This window comes from Crocodylus siamensis, chromosome 7 (assembly GCF_052110815.1).
Source record: "Crocodylus siamensis isolate JL-2025a chromosome 7, ASM5211081v1, whole genome shotgun sequence".
Lineage (NCBI taxonomy): Eukaryota > Metazoa > Chordata > Crocodylia > Crocodylidae > Crocodylus > Crocodylus siamensis.
In genome coordinates, this window is record NC_143401.1 from 17,217,732 (window position 1) to 17,236,256 (window position 18,525).

At 43.7% G+C, this 18,525-nt stretch overlaps 1 protein-coding gene across 2 annotated transcripts in view; it reads right to left on the minus strand.

Moving 5' to 3' along the window:
• The window catches only part of TLL2 (tolloid like 2), a 202,671-nt gene that overhangs the window by 55,880 nt on the left and 128,266 nt on the right, over nt 1-18,525 (minus strand). For both annotated transcript variants that reach the window (XM_090058020.1, XM_090058021.1), the window contains 2 exons: nt 10,946-11,070; nt 3,441-3,556 (listed from right to left, as the gene is read on the minus strand). In XM_090058020.1, the coding sequence (XP_089914146.1) occupies nt 3,441-3,556; nt 10,946-11,070 (241 nt within the window). The remainder of the gene's footprint in view (nt 1-3,440; nt 3,557-10,945; nt 11,071-18,525) is intronic.

The window sequence follows — 18,525 nt, forward strand, 5'->3', positions numbered from 1 at the left end:
TCCACATGCTCAGTAGCGAACCTAGAAGTGGACTGAAAATATTTCCGGTCCACTTCTGGGTCTGCCCGGCAGCATGCTGGGCCCCCCTCCCCCCCCCTGCACCCCCCTAGCTCAGCGATCAGCCGCAGGGAGATCCTGGGTGCCCCCACAGACCCAAGAGGCACCAGTTGCCGAGCCGAAGGGTGTGGGGAGGCCCACCAGCACACTCCCCAGTGGACCTGCAAGTGGACTGGAAGTGCTTCTGATCCACTTCTCGGTCTGCTGCCAAGCACACTGGGGAGCGCCCATGCTTCTGTGGGACGCTCCATGCGCCCCAGCATCACAGCATTCACAAGCCGCCTGCTACCTAGAGGTATGTACATTTAAAATTGTGTCTGTGTCCAAATTGCCAAATCTTTCTGAATTTCTCCGAATCAATTTGGAGAGTTCCAATTTGATTTGGAGAGATTAAAGGGTCCTCTGATTCGATTCAGAGATTTGACCACTGAATCGGGCCAAATCTGTGCTGAACCGAATTGGGGACTGAAGTTTTGCACAGCCCTACTCATCTAAACCCGGTTTCTATCAAGTGCACATGGTTCCTAACCATTACTCGAGTGATCATAATTATTAGAAATTGGCTTTAAGACATGAGAACAGAGAAACAACCTCTGCTCCTTTATGGGCTATTGAAGGTACCCAAGATTCCTGGAGCTTCATGTCTGTGAGCTGGACTCGTGGGTTTCTGGTCCTGCATCCTGTATTGAACACTGGCAGTGTAAGTGCTTTGTACAATCTACATTTTACACATGCATTCGGTTTCCCCAGACAAGTCGGAAAGTAGTGATGCTACATATTAGTATGTGTAGATGTACCGAGGTACATTTTGTGCATGTTCAAGTACATTTTTTACTTCTGTTAGGGAACTTGCCTATTGCCAGAAATCAGTGCAGGTGAATCAGTTCTTAAGCCAAGTTAACTGTGAGCAGAGACAAAATAGCAGCATGCCCACATTCAGCACTTGCTCACCTGTACCCATGATAATATGCAATAAAATAAATTCAGTAGTAAGCAGTTTTCTTTGTGTGGAGAGGTCTATGCTACCCAGAGGGAGGATGCTGGCAGGCCTGTGGACAGACGTTTTGCTAGCTCTTGTCAGTGACAGCCCAGGGGCAGGGCCAGCCCACTGCTTGGGCAGAGGACACTAGTTCTGGCCTTTGCTAAATCAGCACCCTGCAAGGTAGGGTGAGTGGGGTGCCGCAATGCTCCATAGGATATCAGTGGACTGTAATCTACTGTGAATTACAATGCAATATGGTACAGACATTTGTTACAGTGCTCTAACCTACAGTGCTAAAATCCATCCAGAATTATCTTAGAGTGGAATCTGCCATTTTTACAGCACTCTATATGCCCTGACCATATGTTCGATTATGGTTGTAAAGTGCTTTGTGCGCCTATCATGCAATAAGTGTAACTTCTGTACCTTGCCTAGGTGAAGTAACTCTGCACCTAGTGTTTGCTGAGGTGGGAACTAAGTCTTAGTTGTTTTAAGGTTGGGTCCTAAGCGCTTTTCCAGGGTGTTCATTGATAAGCTGTCCAGTCCAGTCCAGTCCCATGCAAAACTATATACATCTCGTAGCCTGAGGTGACCCAGAGTATTTATGGTGCTAATGGATTAGGGAAAGATTTCATTTCCATTGAAAGATCAATAAAAAAAGAGGAAGATAAAGCAAATGGATGTAGCAATTGATTGATGCTCAGCAGAGCTTGGAAACTTAAGGCATCTGAGGCTGGCTGGGTGGAGTTCCAGCTGACAGCACCATTCTCGTGTGTGGGGAAGGCAGCCAGTTGATGTCACAATAGGTCATGAATTCTCAGACTCTTTCCAGGAACTAACTGCAATTTTGCTAATGTGTTTATGCAACTAGTCACAATACTAAGAAAACTGGGTGCATTTGTGGGTAGCTGATAGGTTCTAAGGGCATTCTGAGGAGGCTAACAGGTACCAGGGAAGCGGGGCCTGTTCCTTGGATTCTGGCTTTCTGCAGATTTTTCAGAAAAAAGTGCTACTTCTCTTCCACTCCAAATGTGCTTGGTATTACTTTGTTCTTACAATTTTTCAAAAATGGCATAGTCCTCTCTCACTCTAGAGATAAGTGCCTTTACACAGCAAAGTCACCAGACAGTCAAAGGCTGCAAAACTGAGAATACTGGGTCAGAAACTTTGCCAAAATGAAGCACAGAGAGAAGAGAGAGAAACAAAAAGAGGAAGAGAGAAACAGAAAGAGAAATCTGGAATTCGTCAACAAGTCATAGACTTCAGGAAAGGAAATGACCTACAAGGTCACTTAGTCCTCTCCCACTTTCCTCCCCCTGGGACCAATGCAGGATTGTTCCCTGCAATTATTTAGTGCTCTGTCCAGTCTAGAGTATTAAATGATTTATTGTAAGTGATGGGGCTTTTACTTCTCCCTCAGGAGACAACACAAAGCTTAATACATCTCACTGCCAGGAAGTTTATCCCAATACTCATTCTTTCAGTATTCCCCTTCCCTGAACCGGTAAGTATACCTCTTTGATTATCTTAAATTAATCCTCCCCCCCATCCTTGTCTGAATGCTGTCTGCAGTAACTGGAGCGGGTTATCACGTTTCCTCTCACTCATCATGCACACATATGTAATTCTTATTTTTCCTTTGTAATACAATCCTTCCTATCCCCTGAATATTTGACTCAGCATCCTCCAGGTGTCCAATCTCCCTCCCTGATAAACATGGTACCCAGAATTGTAGACAATACTGCAGTTATACTCAGAGCAGAGTTGGACTGCAAAAGGTCTGTTGCCCCTCAGCTCAAGTGTGGAGCCGTTTTAACAGTTTGCTTGACCATACCCCCGCAAGCTGGTGCATGCCATTCCCCTCTGAGTTCAGTGTAGGCTCCTGGGCTTTTATTGTAACCTGCCAAGCCAGAGTGTTGGGCATGCAGATCTGCTACATATAGATAAGTGAAGGGGTCCAAGCTTCCCAAGATCATGAAGAGGCTGGGAAAAACACCCCACAATCTGACCACCACACCAGTGGCCACAGCACAGCCCACACAGGCCAAATGATCCTTCCACTGTTTGGCCCATAAATGTGCTGCTTTGGTGAAATGCAGCTTTCCACATGTAGCATCAAGACTGTTCAAGTAAGCCAGTACTGCCTCTAGGGGCCTGCACATAGTTCAGTGGCAGCTTATAATCTGTGACTATGGCCTAATCAACCTGTGCAAGACTTGGCCGGATGAACCTTCATTTGCATGGAGTTGGTGCCCTGTAAGCTCCTATGGACTGCATCTCTGTATTTAGTGAGAAACCAAGAGTGGCCTAGGTCCTAGCAGGTTGTTAATGCAACCCTGTTAGAAAAAAAGCACATGCCCATGATCTGCAGCAAACTATTGCTATAAGGAGTGCAACCTACCTTTTCACCTGGAGTGACAGATATTCTCCAAACACAGTGGGAATAGGAAGGATAGCCATTTGGAAAGCCAGGAGCAGAGAAATTCCCTGTTGAATCCTGCAAGGTCTCCCCACAAGCTGTGGGACAGAAAAACAGCAGCAAGGAGTTACCATCTAAAGCAATTGGCCAGAGTTTTATCTAAGTGTTTTTGATCTCTGGTGGCATGTATTGGTATGAGGCTTTGCAGCGTTGCACCTTTAGGTCACTGGTTCAAAATCCAACCCCTTTTGATAGAGATCAAAGCGCATTACCATACGATAAACGTTTGAGGGCCTATCTGTTAGCATACACAGGATAAAAATGGTTTACAGCAGTCACTGGCTGCCAAGAAAACAGATCATGACAAAGGATGAACGTCTCCCTCCACCATTCCCTTTTACACACGCTGCTTATTCTTTTCATATTTTTTAATTTAACCAAATCATAGAAGGTCCTGTCCACCCTCCAACCAAAGGCAGAGAGACCATGAATACCAAAGCCTGCTGCCAAGAAAGCTATTTTCCCTTCGTTACAATCTGCTCAATAAAATTCTCCTTAGTTACCATTGTTAATAGGCTTTTTCAGGTTAAAACACTGTAACAAAAGGAAGGCAGCCCCTCCCTCTGCCCTCCCAAGCACACCCACTCTGCACTGCAGCAATATATGGCATTCAGTTTTCATGTCACAGCTTGCTCCGCTCTTCACCATATTTGTTTCCTGTGGCAGCTGAGGCAATGTAGATCCCAGAATTATTATTTTTTTTTTTATAAACCACACTCCTTCCTTTTGGGAATAGGAGCTTCCAACATCTGTGAAAGCAACTACTACTGTAGTTCCTGTTCGCTGAGCCAGGTCGGAAGGGCTGACAAACACGTGCACAGCAGATGACTGACCGGGACAGGAGACCACATATTTCAAAGTGCCTGTTTTCATTCACACTGCAATAGAAGCCACGTGTGAATACACACTATCTGGAGCAGATGATACCAGGCCGGAGGCACGATTTGCTTAGGATTGCTTTTAATTTCATAACCGTTGTGTCCACTCACATTACAAAGCCAGGCCTGACCCACACTCGGTTTCCTCAGTTACTGAGAGGCAGCCCCCAAGAATCCTTCATTAAGGAGCAGTGCTTTGAAAGATCTGACAAGACTGAACATCTGGCTCCTTTTTACATGCAAATACCCAGAGTACTCCCCTGCCTGGCACTCTCACACTGCCTGACTCTGCTGGTCGCTCGTGATATTTTTCAGCCTGGATCACATTTAGATGGACGGTTTGGAAGCTGAAGGTGAAATGGCTGGCCCCATTTAGGGTGCTTAATATCTGAAGCCGGGGGGAAAAAGTCACCCAAGCCAGAAATCCTAAATTTCCCTACATACTTTGACATGCAACTTGATGAATCAAGCATGAAAAATGAACTGTAGGCGACGACCATGGCACAGGGGTGTGTAAAGGTTTTGTCTGACTGAATAACTCATAAAGGAGCTCTAAAAAGTGAAGTCACTTGTATGGAAAAGTTATGTCTTCTGGGAGCAAGTCTGTATGTGCAACAAGAGGCCCCCAATCTGAAGGCCAACTCGTTCATGCTTCTTCTGTTAGACAGATACACGACAGAGCGATATGAGGTGGGAAAGGCAGGCATCTCCTCCAGCGGGATCAGAAAACAGCACCAAGCAATTCTAAAATCTCCCATCTGCTTCCTCATTCCCAACAGGAACAATCCTCAGCTCAAAGAAAACTGGAGCCATTGCGCAACTAAAAAGGAGTATTAGAAAATATTATCTTCACAGGGCTCCGTGACAATGAATGACTCCTATCCAGCCCTTCCCTGGCTGTTTGGCAAGTATTATTCACCCCCATTCCTCAGACAGGACAGACTGACGCAAAAAGGAAGTGATTTCCCCAGGCCAGAAAGTGAGCTAATATCGAAGTTGGTACTATAATTTGTCAACAAAGCTGGAAGAGATAATAGGTTCTTGAGCTCTGTGGCCAAATCAAAAATTCAGGAGCAGAGGGTGGGAAGGGGGAGCCTGGCGGGGCAAAAATCAAGTTAGGGTCAAACCAACAGAATTTTTTTAACCAAATAAAAACCAACCTTGGATCAACCCAAAATGTTTCACGTGATCCAAAAGCAAAATATTTTATTTTAGGTTATTTAATCAATTTTAGGATGATAAATTCAGGAGGTGGTCACCTCTAGGACACTGCTGCAGGCTCAGATCATTTTTATGATGAAGGCGACAAGTCATCTTGAGACAAGTATCATGCTTCATTTTTGATCCCCAGAGGGTTTGTAGCAGCCACCACCACAGGATGGCTCGAGAGACATCTGGTCAACTAAGGAAATGTCTGAGGATGTAGCCACTATCACTACATTGTTCGCCAAGTCAATACCTGCTTCTCGAGCAGTGAAGAAAAGCAACAGCTCAAACACATGCTGCCTCCATGAAGAGATAAGGGAATCCATAATCACAGAGCAGAGCTATCATATTACCATAATTATACAGGATAAAGAGGATAATTGCTCCACAGTGTACATTACAAAGAATTAGATGTGGGTTCACTAAGTGCAGTTACCCAGTAATCTGCAGGACCCTATAATTACTAAGCAGAAGCAAGGTATTTACCAGCAAGCGCTGTGTTACTACTGTATTTTTCTAAGAGTTACCAGATATCTGCTTCCTATATTCCCCCCAAATGTTGCTTAGTTACTATTAGTCATTAAAGGGCTACTGGGATGAAAAGTGAGGTAGTGGTCTATTGTGGGTGGCGTGTGAAAAGTTCAGTTACTCTTCCAGAATTAATCAGAAAATACTTGCAAAAAGTGAATGTAGTGGAGTAGCAGTTGTTCAGTACCAAGGGACCAGCACAGCTAGCGAGAAATGTATTTGGGGTTTTTTGATAGTTGCAAAGGCCAGCTGGGATGGGGGATTTCAGGGCACAGGAAATGTGGTGCCACTTCCTTAAGCTGCTGGGAAGAGAGTGAGGACTGGACCCTATTCCACCTATCAGGTGCCTTTGTGTGAACATATTCCATCCTGGTGAAGTCCCTGTAAAAACCTTAATGCATCTACTTCTGTAGCATCCTGATATCTGAGTTTTGAGATTGGAGGACCTCCCATGAAAAGCATTATCAACTGCTATTTGGGGACTTAAGCAGGGTGGAAGAGGATCACTTGTAAGCACTTGATAGGTGGAACCGGATCTGGCCTGGGGTTGTGGATGAGGTGGTGACTATTACAGGGACCATTCACCAGAAGCAGCATTAAGGCACTACAAACTGCTATGTTATGGTCATCCGTTGCATATGCTGTCTAGTAAAAGGCTCAAAATTGATCTTTGGCACAGGGTCTCCAATAAGTAAAGCCCACTGCTGCCCTCAGTATGAACTGATTGAAGGAGGACTCAGAAGAATAGCACTTCCTCTTTTCATTATGTCCCTTAGTTTTACAAGTAGTTACATAGTTGTTAGGGACTGGAAGGGACTTTACAGATCATTGAGTCCATGTCGTATTTGTCCCAAGATAAACAATGTTATCCCAAGACAGGGTGAAACTTTTCAGACTTCTAAGTCCCTCATCCCAAGATAAATCCTAAAAAGGTTCAAGGGATAAGAAGTACTAACAATGGATCCTGGAACACTGCAAAGTGGATTTGAACAGTTGTTCCAGGATTGTGTTACTGAATCAATGGTAGAAAAGCAGCAGTACATTTGGCCACTCATTAAACCCTGATGAGAAGGGCGATGTGTGTGCACACCAATTCCAGGATATTTCTGCTCCAGAATCAAGAGACCCAACCTGTCCAGGGACAAATGCCGCACACATTCCTAGCCTAGACTTTCTATTTGTTTGAACCTCATGGAAACTTTGCAGTAAATACAACAGGCTACAATTAGAATGTTTCTTTTTTAGTGCTAAACCTTTTCCTGCACTGTTACTGCAGTTCTGTTGCCCCCTTTTGTAGTCACATGGGCACCACGACCACCCCCTGCCCCAGCACCACCATGTGGGCAATGCAAACCCGCCGCCCATCCACTGCTGCTACCCGTCACTGTGGATCCCATCCCCTCTCCACCACCAACCCACAAAGAAGCATGAACCTGTGCTGACATCCCTCCTTCCTCCTGCTGGTGTTACCTTGTGCGAAGCACAGACCCCATTTCCCCCTGTCTCACTGAGCTTCCTCCTGCCTTGCTGCCCTGTCCAAGGGATCCTGGCTGTCACAGCAGCAGCAGCCATGGAGGGAGTGGTGGCCAGGTCAGAGCTGCTGTCCACATATTAAACCTCTCATGGGCCAGACATGGTCCACAGGCCACCAGCTGGACAACTCTGCTTTTGAATACTACAAGATAATTTTTTATTTTTTTTAATTCAAAGCATCCTTCAGCCAGCCAGATCTACACTAATGTTTACCAAAATGGTCTACAGGCACTGCTCCTCCCTAAGACTCCTTTGCTACATCTGAGGTATTAATTTTTGCCTGCTTTGGCACTAGCTGTAGCCCAGGCTTCCTTTTCTTTCCCGTATCCTTGTGCCAAGGTATTTAGCAGAACACGCAGATTCATTAGACTCTGACATAGCTGCACCATAAGTGCTTCTGCTATGGCCTCAAACAGTCAACCTCTGGGCTTCCGGCTGTTTGCCCCGGTGTCCACACCACTGAAACAGGGCAGTAGCCCAAGTGAAAGCAATTTAAGACAGCAGGATTTTAGAACAAAACTATGTAAGCAACTTTAACTGTAGTGTGGTCACTAAACAGAGAGCACATTTTAAGGTATACACACAAGAATGAGGAAGTAAGATTGGTCCATCTTAATCTGTAAAACAACTTAAACATTACATTCATGCCAGTTCTTTCCTACGGGATTTACCAGTGTTGTTACATGGGGAAACCTTTCTATAAAAGGGGAAAAAATATCTGTCATGAAGCCTCTGGAGCTCATCTTATTTGTTTACTATAACTTCTTAGTTTGATACTTTCTGAGTAAAATTGTCATTAATCAAAGTCTTCAAGTACAGGCATAGGTAGTGGAGCTCTTATAAACTTATTCATCCCAAATTCTAGAACCATCCCAGTTTCCATATTTTCAAGCTTATGACCATTTAAAATAAATCAACTACTCTGAAATGTGCAAGATGCCATTTTAGAATATATTTCTAGTTAATAGTGGACAGGCCAGCTCTCATGTTTAGAGCTTTAAATGCAGTGGACCTATGTTCTTAAATTCAGCCTGTATGTAATTCTCATAGAGTCCACAAAATGAATAATGTTTGAAGGAAATCAGTTCAGTGGTCTTAAAGCTCTCACTTGTTATGTTGCCCAATGTGTGTTGAACTGGAATAACCTCTACAAAAGTTTAGCAAAACAAATAAAGATAGAAAAGTTCTACTGCCTACACACAAAACCGAACAGTTGAATGGGCCTGAATTTAAAAAACTGCTTTGTAGCTTTTAACTTGGCTTTAACCTTGGATCCAAATGGGGTTTTTAAGATCTTTTGTGAAGTTTGCAGCTTCACTTGAATGCTTTTAGCTGCAAGAGTAGAAAGTTACTGTTGAGAACAAGAAAAAATGATGAGACAACTTTGACTTTTAAACATGCAAATAACTGTGCCTAAACTAACTAAATTAAAACTTTTCAATAAGCTGCATCTTGGATAAGTCTAAAGAAGAGAAAATGAGACCTAAAGAGAATATAAGTAATGGAGAAAAACACTGGCTTCAATACTTGTCTACAAAAGGAAGTGTATCCCAATAAGCTAATGCACGATTTAAAAGGACAGTTATACCGGTATAACCTCCAGTGTGAAGTCCATAAGAATGGCTTTTTCCAGCTTTTTTCATGTTGCTTTGGAAAAAGTTTCAAGATAGATCTAAAACACAAGTCTTCATAAAAATTATATGGGCATAACTAGTAAAAACCTACCCATATTCACAGACCTTTAGTCTACTATATTTAACACTGTTGCTAACATACCATATTTACTTGAATACAAAATAAGCCCCACCTCACTTGGTATGGGGAAAAAAGCCCCTCGTCATATAATCGCATACAAGGAAATCTCACAAAATACACTGTCTATCATTAAACTGCTGCCAGAAGTAGCATGTGCTCAGCAATGGAAACTATCAAGTTGAATAAATGCAGCTGACACTGAGTATGACTATAAAAACCGTGGCCCACACTGGGCAACTATGATATTGGGAACCCACCACAAGAATAGGTTAGCGCAGACCAGCTGAATTAGACATATAATAGTGCTCATTAAGTGAAGTCTTCCTCACTGCCAACCTTTTTCAAGTCATAATCAGCCATGAGATTGCATACAGTTCACCTAGAATCCTTCTATCGCCTCCTCTCTCCACCTGGCACATATGAATAATGTGGCCCCACCCTCCATGAGGTGAAGCTGGATCAGGTTGCCTTGCACCTCATCTGCATATAGATTTTTGGAGCATCCCAGGGCTGGAGGACAAGAATACCTGGTTCCCATCATGAGTGGGGACTCATTAGTACATGGATCCTTTGTCGGTGGTAATCTGGAGTACACACGTATACTGAGCAGTCCTGAGCTATAGGGTCACTATGGCTTGAAATACTGTTGAACTACGTGGTTAATCATGAGCCTTTGGCTTTAGACTAACAACATGCATATTTGGCACCTACTTGTATGTAGTACAAAAGTACTGCTCAAAAGTATGTTTATGCAGTACCTGTGCTAAAAGTTGCAGCAGTTAAAAAAAAAAGGTAACATGCATCAATTCTGGATAAAAAAAGTGCATGGGTACTATATGCAAATTGCTATAGCCATGTTTAATTTCAAGGTTGTTTTCAAATTTGTTCCTCACTTCCATGTGCTCAGGGAGATCAGGGTCTGACAGTAAAGAGAGAGGAAAGGGCTGGTAGGAGAAAAAGCTGGGGAGGAAGCAGAGAGCAAAGAGCTACTTGACCCCCCAGATTTATTTTCCCTGTTGTAGCAGTGAGACAGAAACAAATTCAAGGCAAACCTCCAATAATTAGATTCTGTACCTGGGAAATGATAATAAACTTATAACATTTTCCGTATATAGAATCTAATTATTAGGAGCCCATCTTGTAATCAGGGTCATCTTCTATGTGAGTAAATATGGTAATGACACTGGTCACGGTTGTGACACTTTTCGACACTTTTAGTTTAACGGGGGGCTTAGGTGCTATGGTAATACACAAATAAGTCTGGCTGTCATACTACCTGGAATTATATGCTCTTCCTTATATTAAGCTCCAGTTCAGAAGTCTGGACACACTTTAAGCACTGCAACAAAGTGCACATGGTAGGTCAGTAGAATTTACTCCACAGGTCCAGTTTGAAGCACATGAATGGCCCACACTCCCACAGTTCTTTCATTAAAGGGATTAAGATGTAACTGAACTCTAACACCTTCCAGATAAAGCATAGATATATGGGATCCATAAAGAGCCACATGTATTGATCATATTTACCTGGGCACTTGTACAGCTTCCTGGCTTGAGCAATGTCTCCCTGACTAAGCCGAATACGCTGACCAATAGTTGGCCGAACTCCATTATCATCACGACGGGGCAGGATGGTGTCTAGGAAAACCCCTCTGGAGCAAGGAGAGAGAGAGAGAGAGAGAAACAGCAGTGAAAGAATGAAGGCAGCATGATGTACATAACTGTGGTTAACAATGTGAACCCCATGACCACAGACCTTAAGTTAGCACGAACAGAGAACAGGATTTGACCAGAGACCATATTTTATAATTAATTAAATTTGTGGTTTGACATTTACATTTTCCTGACACTTGAATAGTTTCCAAGTGTGCAGATAGCTCTGCCAAGTTAATAAATTCCTCTTTGGTATACCAAAGATTGCTTCTGCTTCAATTTAAGCACAAGCACATCACTTACCTTACATTACATAAATCAGAAGAGGCAGGGAAATATCCTTTTACAAGATTCACATCAACATGGGCCTGGGTCAGCAGTAGCACTAAACAAACAGTGTGACCACGGGAGAAGGAAGGGATGTTTTTGCTTGGTACTGAGATTCTGTTTTTCTGACAGAGATCTTTTCTGTTTGAGTCTAGCATGGACAGTCCATTCTTAAATGATAAAACCAAAAGGAAAACCTCCTGTTCTTACTTCCACCTAATCTCCATTCTTGGTCCTTTTGCTTTGTCCTAGATGCCCAGCAAGTGATTCCCTTTGCACCGCGACGCACAACGCAGTAACACCAGTGCGACTGACATTGTTTCATACACTGGTATATATTATACCAGATCCCAGAGTGGACATGCGACCGGCTACCCCTAGGTAGTTGCCACAGTAGGTGGTTTGCCTTCAGGGGCAGGGGTGTGCAATAGTCCACGAGGGAAGCAGACAGATGACAATTATGCCAACATAGCATATACCACAGTTCCTGCAAGGCTGTATTTTCCCCCCAGGGTAATGTCACACTAATTTTCAGAAAGTTACATCAGTGCAGAGCTGCATGATGTGTGCCCATTTCTTTTCTTATACTGATATGTGTGTTACATGTCTAGATCTTTAGTGTTATTTCCCATTCTCTTCTCTGTTTGCTTCCATTTTACTGCTTATTCATGGAGTTCCTTCTCACATACTAGGCTTTGATCCCACAAAAGATTTAAGCACATGTTTTAATTGAAGCATACAAATAATTCCACTGAAGTCTATGTACAGATGTGCAAGGATTTTAACTGTATTAAAGTTAAAGTTAAAATATGGGGAGTAGGGAGGTATCAGAAATGACTTTTGAGGTTTTAAAACCAGGTTGACTCAGCTATGCTAAATAAATGGATTTTTTATGTCACCCCTAAATGTCTTGTATCATTCACAGTACAAATGACCCACTTGAAGTTAAAACATCCTCTCTTTGTGATGGACCTTCTATTTCTAAGGAAAATGATGAAATGGTATGAAGAAGATGGGGAGGAAAATTAGGGTTGGGCACAATAACTAGTGCAATTAGATCCACATAGAACAGCTTTCTAATATGTGCTATACCTCAGACATGAATAGCCCTTGCTAAAGTCAACAGTATTGTTAAGGTGGTTAAGTAATTTGGGACTGAGGGCTGGGGGGGGGGGGGGGGGGGGGCAGTCCCAGCTCTGCATTGTTACAATTTTAAAGCAATATTGTAAGGTGGAGCCACACTAATTAGAGATGAGCAGAGTTTCCAGCAATGTTATTTCATCAAAAATAAAATTTGCTTAAACAAGTTTTATTTTAAAAAAACCAAAACCCAAAAAACCGTTTCGCAAATGTTCAGGTTTATGGCAAAGCAAAAACCCCCTTCTCATTTTCAACAAGCTGAACTCTTTATTTTGGTGGGACAAGGGAGTGAAAGTATTTCCTGGCCAGCTATACAAGTGATGTTCATCATCTAAGGTAGCCTAACAACTTCTATTATAACTGTTGGCAAACACAACCCACAAATTCAGGCTGAAAGTTTTTGTGCTGGGTGTATGCCTGGGGCAGAATCTGTAAAAAAAGACTTCAGTAAAAATAGTTTTTTCATTACTAGACATCAGTTTAGCCGATAAATGGGCAGGTTAGTTAGCAATAAAACATTCTTTTGGCCACCTCAGGGGTTTGTCATACTTGACATTTGGCGGCAGGATAACTCAGAGGTCAGAGAATTGCCTGTTATTGCCCCCAGGGGCAAACCTGGAAAGCTTTCAAAGTTATAAAATAAAGGAAATTGCTCTTTTGCACATGCTCACTAAGACTTGGTATATGCTTGCTTGTAATTCTTTGGAATGCCTCAGCTGTAAGTCTTTGCTCCTAGGTTTCTCAGCCTCCTCCATCAAGAGGTGTCATCAAGTCACAGGCAAAAAGGAACCATGTTTTCCTATGGCCATTAGCAAAGGTCAACAGTCGTTGACCTAAAGGAATGAACACTGGGTTGGGGTTCAAAAGAAGAGGGCTTCTATCCTCCCTTCTTTCATTGACTATGGGCTGTGCTCTTCACAACCCTTCCTGAACAAGGCTTGACTTTTGGAGACAAGAAATATAACTTCTCCCACTTTTTAAGACAAGGTAGCAGAGGATGGGTGGCATCACTTTGGCACAGCTCACAATAGATCCCAAGAGGTCCTATAATGCAGACCCAAATCCCATGCACTTAACTGAACTGACTCTCAGAACGAATATTTAAATGATATGATTAGCTCTGGCACCTACAAAAGAGTACTCAGCCTCATGATGCTCTAAGTCACTGACTAATAAGTACTAGGATAATGCAAGGCATCAATAAATACAGCAATCTGCAAGTCCCAAGTCCTAGTCTCCTTCTTGATCACCTTCTCCTTCAGCCTAGATAGTAAAAGTGTAATCCACCGGTGAAGTGTGCTGCAGCCTTCTAGTGAAAACTCCAAGTTCTGACCTAAGCCTGGACAGCCCATCAGACTAACATGGTTAAGATGAACTAGCACCTGCAGCCACAGAAGGGAGTGATGGGATCAGCATTATGTTTGATCACCCTTGGTTCCTCATCCTGATGACCCATTCATATCTGGGATGACTGGGACTGGCCTTTAGCACCAGTCCAAAGTGAGGCTCGAACTGGCACCTCTCAGTCTGTAGCAAAATACTCTACAACTGCTCTGTCTTCCAACTGGCCAACATAAGCCTAGATTAACAGCCTGACCTCCAGGGAACTGCTACTTTAACTCAAACAGCAATACTCTCGAGATTAGTTAATGCTTGCTCATTATTCTGAACATATGTACTACATTAACATTAAAAAGTTATAAAATAATCTGAAGAAATGCTTGTCATATACAATCCTGACTGAGGTCAATGGAGCTATGTGTTTTCACTATCCCTTGAAGAGTCAGGTGGTAGCTGGCAAGTTATGTGCCAGAAGAGGTGGACAGTTTTGGCCTAAATCTGCATCTGATTTCCCATCCGGAAAACAGAAACAATACAATACTGCTTCATGGGGTAAAGCCTATCAGGAAATATATCCAGTGCTGGGTTTGAATGGTGTGCAGTAAATACAGCATGACGCCACACACTGAAAAAGGGAAAAAATAAGAGCTATTGAACAGCTGCCTCAGGCCCCAAGGACCATGCCACCTGCATACTAAGTCAAGCAAGAATCTCGTGGAAAACAAAATCATATGATGTAATTGCAGGCTGGATGTAATGCATATGAAAAAGCATGCTGTGAATTAAGGTTGCACAGGAAACCTTAACCCTGACTTAGCAACCACACTTTCCTTAAGGGTTTGGGGTTTGTTTGGTTTTGTTTGGGGGTTTTTTGGTGGGGGTATGAGGCTTTGTTTTTTTAATAGAACACAGTAAAATCTCTCTCTGAGAACTCACTATTTGAGTCTTGATAGAGGGAGAGGACACTGATTTCCAATTCTGTCTTTTTGACCATGTAGCTTAGTGATTTGTGTCAGCCAGTGCATTAGAAAATATAAATCTGTAGCCATATTATCCATGATGTGCAACATTAGTTATGGGTAATAGCAGGAGCCACGATTGTTAAAGTATATTTATCCTCATTATGGTCCCTTGCACTTCCAGTCAAATTCCCATTGACTACTGACACTAATGAGAAGTGCTCTCAGGGCTTCAGCTATTAATCCTTTCCCCTGGCCCCACAGCTGCTGCAGAACTGTGTCACAATGAATGATGTAAAACCCTTAATTTTGTGGTGGCTGTGGGGCCAATGCAGCAGCATCTCTCACTGACCAGGGGCAGGTGGGAGGGGGAAGAAGAGTCAAACAAGGGGAGTCCTGCCTCTACTCTGTATGGCCCCCTTGCCTCCATTCCAACGATTGACTCCCTTTACTTAGTAAGCACCCAATTGCCCATCTTCAGTTATGCTACTGAAGTGGAAAGGAAAACAGGAACCAGGAGACAAAACCAAAGCAGGGAGATAACAGACTAAGGCCCCAGAAAAAACTGGGGGAAGGGGGCAAAAGGTCTGAAAGTACTATTGAACCAACCAATTAAGGTTGCAAAAACAGAGGAGGCTCTGGGGTGGCCTCTGAACAGGAGCAGTGGTGATTTAAGGGTGATTTAAAAGCTGCTTTATCTTGTCAGCATCTCTTGAGGACAGCCCTTTTTATCAAAATGCTTAGTAATTACCTGTGCCAGAAGTTTTTGCAAGGAGTTACTGAGCTCCTATACTCTTCTGCCCCATGCTTACATCAAGAGGGTAGAATAAACAGATGATAACACTTACTTAAAGAGAGATGGTAGTTACACGGCAATAACTGCTTTCTTGCACTGTGTAATAACCCGATGTTCTGATCCACAGGAGGTAGCGTGCCACTAGCTTGATGTGCTGTTCCCTTAGCTTAGCTGGCAGAAGTTCACACTTATTAGTTGTGGAATTCAGGAGTTCACTCCCCATTCATAGTGGTTGTGACATGGGACTTGCATCCACTGCACTTGTACAGGCTGGGGGCTGACTGGCTAAACAGCAGCTCTGCAGAAAAAGGACCTGAGGGTTACAGTGGACAGTAAGCTGAATATGAGCCAACAGTGTGTCCTTGTTGTGAAGAAAGCTAATGGCTACTACATTAGTAGAAGCACTGCCAGAAAATCAAGGCAAGTGATTATTCCCCTCTATTCAGCACTGGTGAGGCCACATCTGGAGTACTGCATCTAGTTTTGAGCCCTGCACTACAGAAAGGACGTGGACAAATTAGAGGGAGTCCAGCAGACAGGAACAAAAATAGCGTGGGTAAGGGAGACCATGATGTATGAAGAGAGGCTGAGGGAACTGGATTTATTTATTTTGGAGAAGAGAAGACTGATGGTGGATTTAATAACAACCTTCAACTACCTGAAGTGGGGTTTGAAAGGGGATGGAGCTAGACTGTTCTCAGTGGTGGAAGATGGGACAAAACAAGGAGCAAGGGAAGTTCAAGTTAGATACTAAAAAAAACAAACACATTCACTAGGAGGGTAGTAAAGAACTGGAACACGTTACCCAGAGAAGTGGTGGAATCTCCATCCTTGGGTTTTTAAGATCCAGCTAGACAAAGCCCTGGCTGGAATGATATAGCTGGGGATGGTCCTGCTTTGAGCAGGGGGTTGGACTGGATGTGACCTCCTGAGGTTTCTTCCAACCCTCATTTTCTATGATTCTATGATCTCTACTGACTACCACTAGTTTCCATGCTTCTTTCCTCAGAGGTATGAGAGGAGGGTATGCCTATAACAAATCATAAATCCAGGATGAAGTTCATAACTTCTGTTGTTGTCCTTATTTCAGAGTGTAACCTCCATTTTGGATTAGAGCAATCCTTTGTATTAGGGATTTGGAACCTAGCTGATGAGAAGACATCAGAGTAGTAGAGTTGATTGCGTCTCAACTAACTAATCAAACACTAGTAAAAGAGAGGTTCCCTGAAGGTCATGGGCAGAAAAGGATAAGCATTGGTTTTAAAGATGGGGAGGAGGATGGGGACATCTTGATGCATTTTGGCTATCTACCACCACAGGCCAGAAGACCAGGCTGGAGAGGAAAGAGAAGGCAGGGATGAAGGAGACTGTCTAGCTTGAAATGCTTATCAGATCCCAGACTCATGGAAGGGGTAAGTCAATCCTGGGACTTATTTTACAAACAGCATTAACACTCCAGTGCTTTCCTGAGAGTAAACAGACCTCTGAACAAAGAATCCCTTTGCTAAGTCAAGAATCATTCCTTGCCTACCATTTTGGCCTCAAAGAATACCCACAAAGAAGAACTGGGTGGAGGCAGAAGGGGAGGAAGGGGATACATATAAACCACCAGCAGGCCTGGAGCACTGGTTTGGGGATTCAAGACAGCTGGACTACAGAGTCCCACATGCTGACAAGTGGCTCTGCTATGGTGTTTACATAGCACTTGGAGCTAGAATTAGCAACCTAGCTTTATCTAGACCTAGGGTGCTCAAGCAAGAGCACAGTCGACTGGTTGGGCCCCCTTAATGGATTACTATCTGACCAGACAGGATGATGGCCAGGCTGTGACAGAGGTGTATGGAAATACAAGGTGCCCTTACCCTCAGAGAACACAACTATATGAATAAGGAGCACATTAACAAATAGTTGATAAATATATACCAAACACCTGGAAGGGAAAACATCAAGTGCCAGGCAAATTTGAGTGCAGTAGAGCCATTAATAGCAATTACCCAGTGACCTGGAACTTACAGGCATCTAAGGAATAGTGAAACTTTGCTATCAGATGCAGGCTGCCTAACTGCAGTGAACTAATTCCCTCATAGCCAAGGAAGACTTTGGGGTAGCACTAGTTTGACACCTATTTGTGGCTACTGGTATCACCCCATGACACCAGTAGCCACAAACAGGTGTCAAACTGGTGCTGACAAAGTGTGTGTTGTGCAATTGGGCCCCTGAAGCGCTCTACAGCCATGCAGTGACACAAAGTGCGCAACTGCAGAGCATGTAAAAAAATACCCAATCATGCAACAAGCTGAACCCTCGCTGCATGAGGCTTCAGATGGAGGAACTCCAACATGGAGCATCTTCAATAATATTTGTCAGTATGTGCTGGGAGCAGGGCTGCCTCCCCTTCCAAATGGGAGGGGGAGAAGGTGGGGAAGGAGTTTCATGGGGGCTCCAATCCACCCGCCCACTCTCCAGTGCAGGCTGGGCAAAGTCCAGACCAAGCTCCTCCCACTCCCTCCCCCCCACCATTCTGAAGACAGCACCAGAGCTGGGAAGGGGGAGAAGTGGGACAAGGGGAAAGTGGAGGCAAACACGCAGCTGTTCTGAACTGAAGCTAAATTCCCCAACCCCCAGACCCAACAGCCAATGTCTGGGTCAGGGGGAATGCTGTAACTTATGGTACTTCCTGCAAAGCACCATGAGTTACAGCTGGAAGCTGCACATCTGTCAGTACCTACTGAGTCAGAGCAGTCCCTAATGGCCACAGCAGGCAGGTGCTGCACAGTTGTTAGCTTGGGATGGGGAGTGATGAATTCCACAGTTCCAATTGTTTGCACTGGCCCTGTCTTCAAAGCTCCATGTCCTGGATAAGAACATGATACATATTCTGTCCTGACATT